Source organism: Exophiala aquamarina, assembly GCF_000709125.1.
Source record: "Exophiala aquamarina CBS 119918 chromosome Unknown aczIA-supercont1.3, whole genome shotgun sequence".
Taxonomy (NCBI): domain Eukaryota; kingdom Fungi; phylum Ascomycota; class Eurotiomycetes; order Chaetothyriales; family Herpotrichiellaceae; genus Exophiala; species Exophiala aquamarina.
The window spans coordinates 1265163-1277176 of record NW_013550585.1 but is presented as its reverse complement, the minus strand read 5'-3'; the positions used below and the strand labels follow the sequence as shown (position 1 = coordinate 1277176).

Genomic DNA, 12014 nt, shown 5'->3' with positions numbered 1-12014 from the left:
GAGGGGAAGTGGCAGGTTGCCTCACATCGTGCTCCATTAAGTCGCGATAAACAGAAGAGAGGAAGAGTCGAGCCAGGAGAGGGAGGGATAAAAAGGTTGGGATTATGCAGGTACGCGTCGGGTTCCTGACATAAGGGGCATATGCCAATGACAAGTGTTTGAAATCAGGCAGTCAAGATAGCACAGATGAACTGAAGATAGTACCCGTAATGTGGACTGTGTGGACAAGGGCCGCAGTGGTTCCAGGTGGTCATTGAGCTAGGCGAAAATAGCGCTGAGGATGACGTTTTCCACATGCCATCAACCCTTACAGTCTCAGCCTGATGGCCGGGAGGCGATTGGATGTTCGGAGTACGAGATACGCGGCACGTCGTGTTTGGATGAAACGCGGTCGAGTTCCTCTCGTAGGTCGTGACTCGTGACAGAAGATGTGCCATGTTCTGAAGATCGATTGGATATGAACGGAAGCGAGGCCCAGGACAATCCTGCTTTGCTCCTTCCTTGTTGTTGTCAATATACAGTACTACATGGGCGCCTCTCCATCTGCAGTTGCCCAAGCCCCGTTGATAATTAGGTTGTCTGACATTCGGTTCTCGGCGGATGCCATGACAATAGTACTGTCAGACAAGGCAAAGATTTCAAAGAAGACGACTGGACTTTCACATGCTTCTACGATTTACGAAGCAGGAGCCACCCAAAACCGCAAGGGCTCGGAAGATCAGAAATGGCCAGCTCACGTGAATCGAAAAATACATAACATGCTAAACAACATTCTCAGAAACCACTCAAGATGCACGTCGACATCGAGCGCTCGGTACGCGATTCAAACAAGGCTCCACAGGCCCGATTGGCGTCTTAACTAAATCAGTGGTGGGTCTGCGCCCAAGCCGGTGTATAACCGTTGAAGCCCTTCATCACCGCACTCCAAATCTGTAAGCTTTTATATTCTTATTTCATTCGCTCGTGTTTCACGTTGATTATGCCCTGTCTTGGACAACTTCCTGAGCGAAGAAAGAGAGTCGATTGAAGCAACCACCAAATTGCTCCTCCATTGGGCACCGCCGACACCAGTGACAGGACAACGGAACATTCCAAGGGCGTTTACCTCTTTTCGAGGCGGGCGTATGGACACTACAAAGAGCTATGGAAACTCTGTTGCACTACCAAAGCATGTTTGAGAAAATCTAGAGGACTGTAACTGGTTCTAGGCCGATCACTTACCTCAGCAAATCATGGTTCCAGAGAGGTGCGGAGATGGTGGGAATATCTAAGAGGCGCACCGCCACAAGATTGACCTAGGGTGGATGTGAACACCATAATCCACCATCATGATAGAATTCGGTGGGAAAACAGAAGATGGTGGATCAGGAAATCCCCGAGGATGAGTAGAACACTTAGGTGGACGTGAGCATCTAGAGATACCTGATTCAAATGCAAGCCTGCCCCTCATGATCAAGACATAGTGACCTGGCAAAGGCCACATTCTTCCGGTCACTCTCATAGTAGTAGTACTAAGCACTTTCCTCTCAATCTTCGTGTCTATATGGAACACCAACCTATCTTTCAGGACGCGATATATATCGTAAGATCCTAATTGGAACAATGGGAATTTGGAAAGGCTGTGTCAGACAGTCTGAATGATGCCCTTTGTGCGGTATAAGCTTTGGCTGCCTATACGAGGCCGACCACGTTAAACTTTGTCTGACGATCGCCTTTCTCCCCTTCAGGCAGCCATCAGCTCCATCCGGATTAGGACTAGTGACACATCCCACATTGAGTCAGGAACTGAAGTACACCAACTCGCCCTCACCAGTTCTTTCTGACTGCTTAATTCCTATCTTCACATATCGACAACCCATAAATCTTCACACATCTCTACATATTCAAATATATCCACACACATTCGCCGGAAAACCAAGCCGACCTCGTTCTCTGGCTTTGCATATCTCGTCGCTGCATCACAAATCTACCGCACATTTTCTCCAGCACCTTGGCAAACTCGAGAAATCTACATACACCCTCGACAGTTTCTACAACTGGTTTTGTCATCATCTCATTTTCAACATGTCGTTTGGAAACAGACAGAACGGCAATGGCCAACCTTCACCCACCCTCCAACTCGCCATTAAAGGCTGGGCAAGCAGCAAACTCTCAACATCCAAAGACCAGGGTGTCGAAGCCTTGGTCGGATTTTTGTCTAAAAAGGCAAGCAGACCGGTTCTATCCTATACTAGGGCCGGCCGCACAGTACTCCTCATTACGGTCAACACACAAGACCAAGATCGCTTCTTCCATCTAAACGGCTTTACATTTGCCGGTGCGACACTCGTCGTCGAAGAAGGCCGATCACAAAATCCCAGATCCCAACACCAACAATCGAACAACAATGAGGGCAGATTTCCTCAATCACAACACCATTCTCGGGACCAGCCACAAGGCCACTTCGGTCAAAACAATCCCCAACTTACCATCCGAGGTCAAGCCCAAGGACACTACGTTCCTCGAGGACCGCGTGGTCAGTTCCAAGACAATTCCAACCACAACAATCAAAACCAAGGTCACAAATCAGCCGACCCTACAACGTCCGAGCTAGAAAACCTCATCATAAACGTCATAAGAGAGCGATACCACGCAGGAGACAAACATCTGATCCTCAACGCACTCGTGGCCGACCCTCAACTCACCAACTCAGGCCTCTCAAGCCAAGACCCAGCCAAAGTCTGGCGGGCAATCTTCACCCTGTGTGAAAAAAGCATGTGGGAGACACCCAGCAAGCGACGCGAGGCCGTGCAGAGTGTGAGCCTACGGGATGACAACATCACCAGCGTGAAAGACATCCTCTCGCTGTCAAATGTCTTCCCAACCATCAAAAACCTCGACCTAGCAAACAACCAGCTGGCCGACATCGATGCGCTCAAGTTTTGGAAAAACCAATTCCGCGACCTCGAACACATCATCCTGACGGGCAATCCCGTCGCGTCCAACCCGGATACCGTGCGCACACTGCTTACATGGTATCCGAACCTCAAAGTCTACAACAATGAGCCTGTCAGAGATGCAGCAGGCAATATCACTATCCCAACATCATTGCCAACATCATTAACACCATCGTTACAACCACAACCGTCCTTCCCATCACCATTACAACCATCCTTACCATCATCATTACAACCATCATTACCATCATCAATAACACCCACCACGACCCCGATCCCAATCCCGGATCCAAACGCCCCAACAGCCACGCACCCGGAATTCCCACCGGGCTCGACCTTCGGGCTCCCGGAACCGAACAAATCCGCCGAGGTGCTGCAACGCGAGCAAATGGGCCTACAGTTCTCCTTCGAGACAAAACTAAAGATGCAGTGGGTCGAGAACTGCCTGTCCGCCAACGCCTGGGATTACGCCGCCGCCGTCGCTAACTTCAACATGCTGCGCGCACAGGGTCAAATCCCTCCCGAGGCTTACATCGCCGGTGTTTAAGGGAGGCAATAAAATGGAAGGGAGGGAGGGAAACGGAATTGTATTTTTAAAAAGCGACATGAGTCTGGCGTCCGCTCTCGCTTTTCGTGTGTCAATTACATAGCGGCTGCCTTGGGTACAAGGCATGAATGAGAATGAAAACAAGCATTGGACTAGGAAATACTCCTGGATCGTATTCCGCTCTACATCGTATCTTAACGCTGCGTGATCTTATCTACTATATCCCTGCCCTCCCCACCCCTTCCCTAGTGCCCGCCGTTGCGATCTTCCGGCGGCGCTGGACTCGTAGCCTTACTTCCACCAAAGCGACCTATCCCACCAAAGCTGCCTAAATCTCGCTTGAAGAACTTGCCGATGTTTTTCAGGTTCTCGTTTAACTTGGCGCCGGCTTCGGCGCCTGAGAAGCCACCGTCAGGTCCTGTTAAGGGTGCAGCCACTGTGATGCCTGGAGCGGCTGCACCGAAGGGACCTGCGGTCGCAGTTGCTGGAGGGCTCTGTGCGCCATCTCGCGGACCGCCCAAACTTGGACTGCTGAACCGGTCTATGATTGCGGTGCCTAAGCCTGAGGCGTCAAATTTCATGTTGGCCGGCAGATTGGCCGTGCTCAGAGATGCAGCGGCGGAATTTCCAAGCGCGGATAGATTGTGCAGTGCCCCTGTCGGGGCCGATGTTTGCCCTCCAGCACCAGACCCTGAGGCACCCAGATTTAGGGAAGAGAGAAGCGGGGATTTTTCGACGAGTGAGTCCTTGTATCGTGGACTGAACTTATGCATTTGGAACAACTCTACCAAATGTGTCTGTTCTGATTTGGACTTGATGCCTTTGAGATCCAAGATTTTGCGGAAGTTGACTTCTGATAGGTCGGCTATGTGAATGAGGTATGCCTGTACAAGAGCTTCCGGAGGAGAGGGTCGGATTTGAAGGGTCTTTAATAAAGGCACAATTCTGTTGAATACAGCATTCACTCGCTTCAAGAACAGTGGAGGTGGTGCGCCCGGGAGCAGATGTGTTAGGGTTTTCCGGATCTCGTGGGTATCGAGAATCATTTGCTCAGCCCCTCCTTCTGAGATTGGCCTGCATTGAGCAACGTTGGAAATGTATGCCGATCCGAGAAGCTCGACAAGATTATCGCTGAAAGCACGCGCATATTGCTGTTTGTGCACCATTTCAAGAATTTCTAATGAGCGGTCCTTGATACGAGTCTGAAGTCCTGTGATGAACGGACTTTGATTTTCGCAACTTTCGATTTTCGACCATGGAGTATTTCGCATTTCCCTCCAGCTAGGTTCTAGATCAACTTCGACTCGTCGAACTAAAGCGCGGACTGCTGCACTAGCAATGCCCATGAACGCGTCCGCCTGACTTTGGAGATCAACCTGATCTTTCAAACTCTCCTCTATTCGGCTTTTGACTTTCTCCTCCAAAGAATTCGAGGTGTTAAAGCAATAATCTGCAGTGTTAAGAACTAGAATGACGTCTTCAACGCTCGGTAATCGGGAGGGAGCTCCTCCTGAAGGGGTTTCTGAGAGATTAAATAATAATACTTGCTGTGCATATTGGTCTAGATACCGAGCAAAGACCTTAGAAAGATCAAGCAAAGGCTGGCCTGTCGATAATTTGGCACACTGTGTCAATGACAGGCGGTAAAAATTGAAAAGCTCGGTGGATGAAGCTATCACTTGTTGAGAAGAAAAGTCCTCATCTGCAGGCTTTGTTGGTCTTGCTTTGTATTGAGGTATTAGAGCTGCGAGCTCTTTGTCCTGTGCCTCGACCCAAAGGCTTAAGTAAGGCTCAAAGGCATCAGATATCGGTTGTCCAAAGACAGGACTATCGTTAGAGGATGCCGTCGTATCTATCGATGCTCTAGAAGTGCTGGAGAATTTCTTCTCGAGGCTGTGCTCAAAGTCCAATGTTTGCTGGAGGCAAGATAACAATAATCGTACATCTATGGTCTGACCATTTCGAGTCGTTCTTGAAAGAATGCCTCTGTAATCATCTCGAGTACCATCAGCAAACACGTTGGCGAGGATTTCGTTAACTCGCCAGTGGGACGGAAATATGGCAGCATGTTCTTCATCATAGATTTTTAATGTCTTCTTGAACCAGGAGTATCTCCGATCGATGTTGTCGAGTGAGCCGGCTTCTTGGTCGCCTTTGAAAATATGGCGATACTGTCGCAGTTGTGTGTTGCAATACCAAGTCGTTAGCCTCGACCGAGCGGCGTCCCCTAGGGCATCCACAACTAGACAAGACTCGTGAAGCAGCCCCCGTTTCTGAGCAATCTCCTCTTTGGTGAATGTGATTTCGAAATCCTCACAGACTTGTTCTAGAAGCTCTCGCTGCAGCTCAGACACGTTCCTGCTCAGGGTTGCAATCTGGTCTATAGATCGGTATGACTTAAAGTGGGCCATCAGTTGAATTACTGCCTGCAGAAGCTGAGCGCATTCTCGGTACTGCCTAGTCTTGCTCAATGCTTTCAGCTGTTCATACGCGGTAGTCAACATCTGCAATCTCTTCAAAGCCGTCATGGAGAGAGTTAGGTTCTTCTTGGTATTATCCAGCTGTTTGATATCGGCTGTCATCTCGGTGATATTTCGTTCTGTCTGAATAGCCCGTTCACGAACATTCTCGATGCGCCGAAAGAGTTCCGACAACTCAGCTTTGGAGGACTCCATTCTCTGCAGGCACTCAGCGTTGGAGCGCACTTGCTGCTCTTCGAGGATATCGATTTCATAGTCCAAATCATCTTGGTAAGCCCGGAGGGCTTGATATGTCGGAGTAACAGAAGAAAGGGTTGAAGGGTGTGAAAATATCAAGTTAAGGTGCTCTATGGGGTCATAACAGTCTGGAATATGTTAGTTAATTGTGGCGCAGAGGGGAATGCTCTCGTACCCGAATCGAGTATGTCCAATTCTTGATCGACACCATTCACAGGCATGACAACAGGTGTGAAGGGTAAAGATGCACTCGGCGCTTGGGGAGTGGGCAAGGCCCGGCATTTCCTTCGATGAGAGAGATCTTGCAACCGGCAAAAACACAAGCAGAGGCCTCGACGTGATTCTTACTTCTTCATTCCTTGCCGTAAGTGGTTGATGTTGCCAGATCAGACGCGCTTGCAAGAAAGGTGCAGGTCACGTGAGTGTGAATACTTCACCGTATAATATGTTAGATGGACTGACTGCCCTTACTTTGCGTCACTTATTCTACTACCTCCCTTACGTCTAACACCGCCTAAACTTTTAGAATTGCATTGGAAGAGATAAGAATGGGCTGGAATGACAGAAACAATGTTTGATCAGCGACGAAGGTGTTTTTGTTTTCTAGTGAGCTCTTGGTCCAATCTGAGCCTGCTGCCCTTGTTTTCACGACGGCCACTAAACGACTCATGCTCGCTGTGCCTGGGACAATTCCTAAAAATGATGCCACTCCAGCGAATCTGCATGTGGAACTCTGTAGCGTTCCCCAGCCACTAAGATCAATGATCTGGAGATCGATATGTGAGGGAAGTGCCTCTCATGTTCCCAAAACCAGTCACCACCAGATCATCATCTCTTGCCTTGAGGCGCAACACAATATACAAACCCGGTCGCCATTGTCTGAAGTCCTCCAACTGCATCTGTTTGCATCAGGCCCTAGCCCTGTGAGGTGTTTGTACATGCGTGTGATCAAAGTCAACAAATAAATGTCGGCCGACAGCCCTTTCACGTTTCCTCAGTCAGACGCCTCAAAGGGACTTATATATCATCAATGATTCTATGGCTTTGAGCGCCAGGGTTGGGCACTCTGCCTTCACTCAGTTGCCGCAGCAGGCCTTGTATATCGTGCTTGGTCCGCACCGTTTGTCGGTGACTGTGAGCTGCCTCTATGAGGCAAGATCACACGGGCCTCGGAATGGATATCTAGACCGCTCGAGGCAGTCAGTGACGTTCAGAGAGCGTGAATGCATTGTGTATGATTGCCACTGCTTCGTCGTTCTCTTACTTATAAATAATCGATCACTCCGGGCTAATGTTGATTCCTTTCCCTTTCCTCATACAGACCCCAGGCTTTTCGGACCAGTTCAGTCCAATACAACAACACGTTCCTCTCCAGCTCGTACTCACCGTCAATCTTAGTGATCCGCAGTGTTACACTCCAGCTTGGACAACCATATTACCAGTGAGACCATGTCAATTAGGACGGGAAGGAAATAAGTGGCTAACAACCAAGCCGCAAAGCGACCATGGCTTTCTCTCATTTGCACGTCGTCGTCTTCGTCCTCGCACTTATCTGCAGCCATGGTCTCGTTGAAGCAGGCCGAGCTGAGCTGGTGCATCAATGCAATTACCCAGTTTGGTGCGCAGTCGTTGTGGGTTTCGAGCCGAATGACACTACTCCGCTGGGCCTGAGACCACTGGTGAACTGGACTCCACAACCAGCAGGCCAGGTCATTGTTGACGAATACGCCACTCATCCACCGGACACCGGAGTTGCCATTATGTGTACGCGGGAACCGAAGGCCATGAAACCGCTCGTCACCCAACTCGAGTACACCTGGCGCCCGGATCAACAAAAGACGTATTTCGATGTCAGCAATGTTGAGGGAGCCCCATTTGTGGAAAATGGATTCAGGATGGTGCTCAACGACAAGGTCAAGCCTTTGAACGCCTCCTGCTTCGGCGCCTACTGTGCACCCGGAGATCAACACTGTGCAGAAGTCTACGACAAATCGGATGATGACTTCCGAGGAATGCGTGCTTGCTCCCACGAAGTTATGACACGCTTGACTCTCTGCTCCGGCTAGGGAGAGGGCAAAATTGATGCTGGGCTGACAGCGAGAGGAACCGAGTGCCTAGTATGGGCTTCATCGCGGGTACTGGCAATAGTCAACGGTGGGAGGAAAAGATTAGTGTTAGAGTCGAACCTGTCTTGTTCTTTTCGAAGGCAGGGCAGTATTACATTCTCAGAGGCACTGAGAGTTCGGTGAAACCTTTACATGCTCGGGAAGGCAGGTGCTTCCATAAGCTGCATAGAAGCAGCCATACCAGTCTGTGGCGAAATCCAGAAACTTGAAACGATTCTAGATTTACGGCTCATTGAGCTTCCTCCCTTCCAGAAAGTTGCAGTAATAGTCAAGGTAGTGGTGGGTTTGAGGTGGGAGTCATAGTGGAAGTTTAGGTCAGGATGTGCCCTTCTCCAATGCGGGAAACCTCCTTCAAGACTAACTGACTTGAGTTAATACTACGGAGTCCTTCGCAATTAGTGCGATTCTAACGAGGATGAATGGGGAAAGTGGAAGGTGCGCGATGACTCTTTCTGGTGCTTCGCTCTTGCTTCCTCGACGCCCCTTGTCCGACATGCTGTGCCCGCCCCTCGTGCGTCATTGGCTGCCCGCAGAAGCACCACAACCGTTTTTGCAATATTGTGATTCACAACCTCTGCGCCTCATTACCATCGGTGACTTCATTCCCAATCCAAAGGCCTCGAACACACGCAGACAAGCAGATCCCCAATCTTATATCCCGACGGGCTTCCTCCTACGAAGAATAGCTCTCACCTTTCCAGAGAAGCACCACCTTCCGCGAAAGCAGCGCACTTTCGCCTGCCCCTCCTTCGTCCAACACCCGCCTTACTCTTCCCCTCCAAGAAAGCTCAGGATCTGGAAAATCGTATCTTAGAAACTATGGCAGTTCGAGCACAGGTATACGAAACTTCCAACCTCTCCTCTCCTCTGTGCTGACATAGCCATGTAGTTTGAGAACTCTAACGAAGTCGGTGTCTTCGCAAATCTCACCAACAGCTACTGTCTGGTCGCCATAGGCGCATCAGAAAACTTCTATTCCATTTTCGAATCCGAACTTGCAGACCTCATCCCAATCGCACACTGCACTATTGCCGGCACAAGAATTGTTGGCCGTCTAACCGCAGGCAATAAGAATGGCCTCCTCGTCCCTACATCTACCACAGATCAAGAATTACAACATCTGCGGAATACATTACCTGATACTGTCAAAATAGAACGAGTTGAGGAAAGACTGTCGGCCTTGGGGAATGTTGTCATTGCCAACGATCAGTAAGAAAACCTGCATAGACCGTTTTCACGGATGAACTGTCTGCTAATGTTATTGCCTCCAGTGTTGCCCTGGTCCACCCTGACCTTGAACGCGAGACCGAGGAAATAATTGCAGACGCCCTTGGTGTCGAAGTCTTCAGACAAACTATTGCCGGAAACGTCCTAACAGGTTCCTACATGTCCCTCTCCAATCACGGTGGAATCGTACACCCCAAGACAAGTATTCAGGATCAAGACGAACTCAGCTCTCTGCTTCAAGTACCTCTGGTTGCTGGAAGTGTCAACCGTGGCAGCCCAGTCGTTGGTGCAGGCATGGTTGTCAATGACTGGCTTGCAGTTACTGGCATGGATACAACAGCGACAGAACTCAGCGTGATCGAAAGTGTGTTCAGATTGGGTGAAGGTGGCCCCGGCGGTCTGGACGCTCGAATGAATGCCAACAAGGAGAGCATTGTGGAGAGCTTCTACTAATCCCACCGCTAACTCCTGGAAGGGATAATGATTTGATGGAAATGGTCTGGAAAAACAGCCCGGGGAAAGGGGGTTCCGTCACATCGTCACAGTCGAGAATCTACCCATGTTCAGCAAAGGACAGTTTTTTAGCCCATGGCCGACACTGGAATCGAGAAGACATCTCTGAACAATTATCCTCTCCGACTGCCGACCCTTAGTTTAAGGGGCATCAGCTTGCTAGGAGAGCCATAGAGAGGTGATCCCCGATCTTGACGCTTGGAAATTGATGAGCCGAGAAAGACGCAGCAGCCCCGTTGCTACCTGAACGCAATGGCGTTTGTATGCTCATGTTAACACAGATGTGAGCGGAACCTCATCAGCATCATGACCAGGCTTGGTAATGCAGAGCAGAGCCATAGCCCCGATTTCGATTTCTCCATAGGCTGTTGTACAGTATGATACATACGTCCAGCATGGACTAATCCTTTGGCTACTGAGACCATATGATTCATCAGCTAGATGAATCATCAATGTAACCCCTATGATCAGTCCATCTACCAAAAGAATTGGAGATCCACTCGAAATGCAAATTAGATTCCTCGGGGCCGGACGTGTGATATTTCTTGTCTCTGAAAGGTTTTCGCGCGACACTCTAGCTAGGAGCCAAAATGTTTATGCTTCGCCCACTCGCCCGGTCAGCTTCCATGCATGCAAGGGCGTGAGGAACCTGGTACTCCGGGTCCGGCTGACGGTTTGCTGCGACTTCGTGAGTTTATAATTAACCCCCCAGGCTGAAAGGTACCCAGGGCACTCGCCTGCACCCTCAATGATGCGTAACCTTCATCTACTTATCTCCTCTGGTATCACTGATTTCGCCTCAGCAGCACTTTCAGCTTTTACCGTACCACTCTGTTATCGACAGAAATATGGGAAGAGAGAAACCGATATTCCATCCCCATCCCCCGTGCTGACTCCATATAAGCAAGGCTGGAGGACCTCGTATTCACGCTCGGTAGTCGTCTGCTGAAACATAGTCGTCTCCATTGCCCCTGGTCTCACGATCTATTGCCCTTCGAGACAGAGCCCGTCCAGACTCTGTCCTTCGCGCGCCGCGCTCGGACTAGAATGCTTAGGAGAATGCTTAGCCGTTGGCTTTATTGTCACTTATTGACTGATGTTGGTTGGTGGCTGTCACGTACTGTACGAGTAGCTAGGTTGAGATGTCCCCGTCCCCGGACCGACAAGCCAGTATCAAGGCAACCGCCCAGTCAGAGAACGCCATTTGACGCAGTCTAGTTTGCTGACGAGGCTTGAAGAGGGTCCGATCAAGGTTTATCGCAATTTGGCCTGTCGTCTCCTCTTCCCAGCCTGGCTCTCACGGAATCCGAACCCCCCCTGCTTCCAAAATTAGACGATCCCGGTAGACGAGCAGTTCCCGCTTTAGAACTGGGCCTCGAAGCTCGAGGTGGAGTGGGACTTTGTTTAAATTCCGCCCCGGAAAAAATCTTTTCCTTTCCTTTGTCGAATCAGAAAGAAATTGTTTGTTTTTCTGGTGAGACATGAACGATAGTAATATTCTCACATCATGGGGGGTATCTATCTAGCTGTGAAAAATCAAAACATTTCACCCATCTCTGAAATCGTAAACTATCAATAGGGATTAAACGTTATAGCGCGCGGCGCCTGCAAGCAACGCATTTTGACAGACTCCATCCGTGTTACGTGTGGAGGGTTTGCATGGTGTTTTAGGGTGCGTAGAATAGCAAAGAGATTCGTTCCGAGAGGCGAGAAAGACAAAGCGCAATTAAAGTCTAGTCGATAGTTCGTCTCAGTGGTGATGCGGGTGATGTTGGTAGTAGTGCCCCGGTTTTCAACGCCGTGATGTAAGGCCCAAACGCCATTTCTTTCGAAATAGATAGATGGACGCAAGTCAGTAGTGTGATAGTATCTGGTTGATCAATTTCCCTGGCCGCTCGCTAAGAGACACAACAAAAAATCAATGCGAAAGAAAGTCATTTTCCCGGCT

General features: G+C 49.6%; 4 protein-coding genes across 4 annotated transcripts; 3 read left to right on the top strand and 1 right to left on the bottom strand.

The window, feature by feature from the left end:
• Positions 1–2064: 2064 nt before the first annotated feature.
• Positions 2065–3483, top strand: A1O9_04055 (uncharacterized protein; the record flags this gene model as incomplete). Its single annotated transcript, XM_013406347.1, has 1 exon — positions 2065–3483. The coding sequence occupies one exon, from the start codon at positions 2065–2067 to the stop codon at positions 3481–3483; it is 1419 nt and encodes a 472-aa protein (XP_013261801.1).
• A 245-nt stretch (positions 3484–3728) lies between these two features.
• A1O9_04054 (uncharacterized protein) lies at positions 3729–6421 on the bottom strand (the record flags this gene model as incomplete). Its single annotated transcript, XM_013406346.1, has 2 exons — positions 3729–6328; positions 6376–6421. The coding sequence occupies 2 exons, from the start codon at positions 6419–6421 to the stop codon at positions 3729–3731; spliced, it is 2646 nt and encodes an 881-aa protein (XP_013261800.1).
• A 1284-nt stretch (positions 6422–7705) lies between these two features.
• Positions 7706–8266, top strand: A1O9_04053 (uncharacterized protein; the record flags this gene model as incomplete). Its single annotated transcript, XM_013406345.1, has 1 exon — positions 7706–8266. One exon carries the CDS (start codon positions 7706–7708, stop codon positions 8264–8266), a length of 561 nt encoding a protein of 186 aa, XP_013261799.1.
• Positions 8267–9145: 879 nt separating this feature from the next.
• A1O9_04052 (eukaryotic translation initiation factor 6) lies at positions 9146–10006 on the top strand (the record flags this gene model as incomplete). The annotated part of the gene is made up of 3 exons (XM_013406344.1): positions 9146–9163; positions 9216–9535; positions 9598–10006. 3 exons carry the CDS (start codon positions 9146–9148, stop codon positions 10004–10006), a joined length of 747 nt encoding a protein of 248 aa, XP_013261798.1.
• Between the last annotated feature and the right edge of the window lie 2008 nt (positions 10007–12014).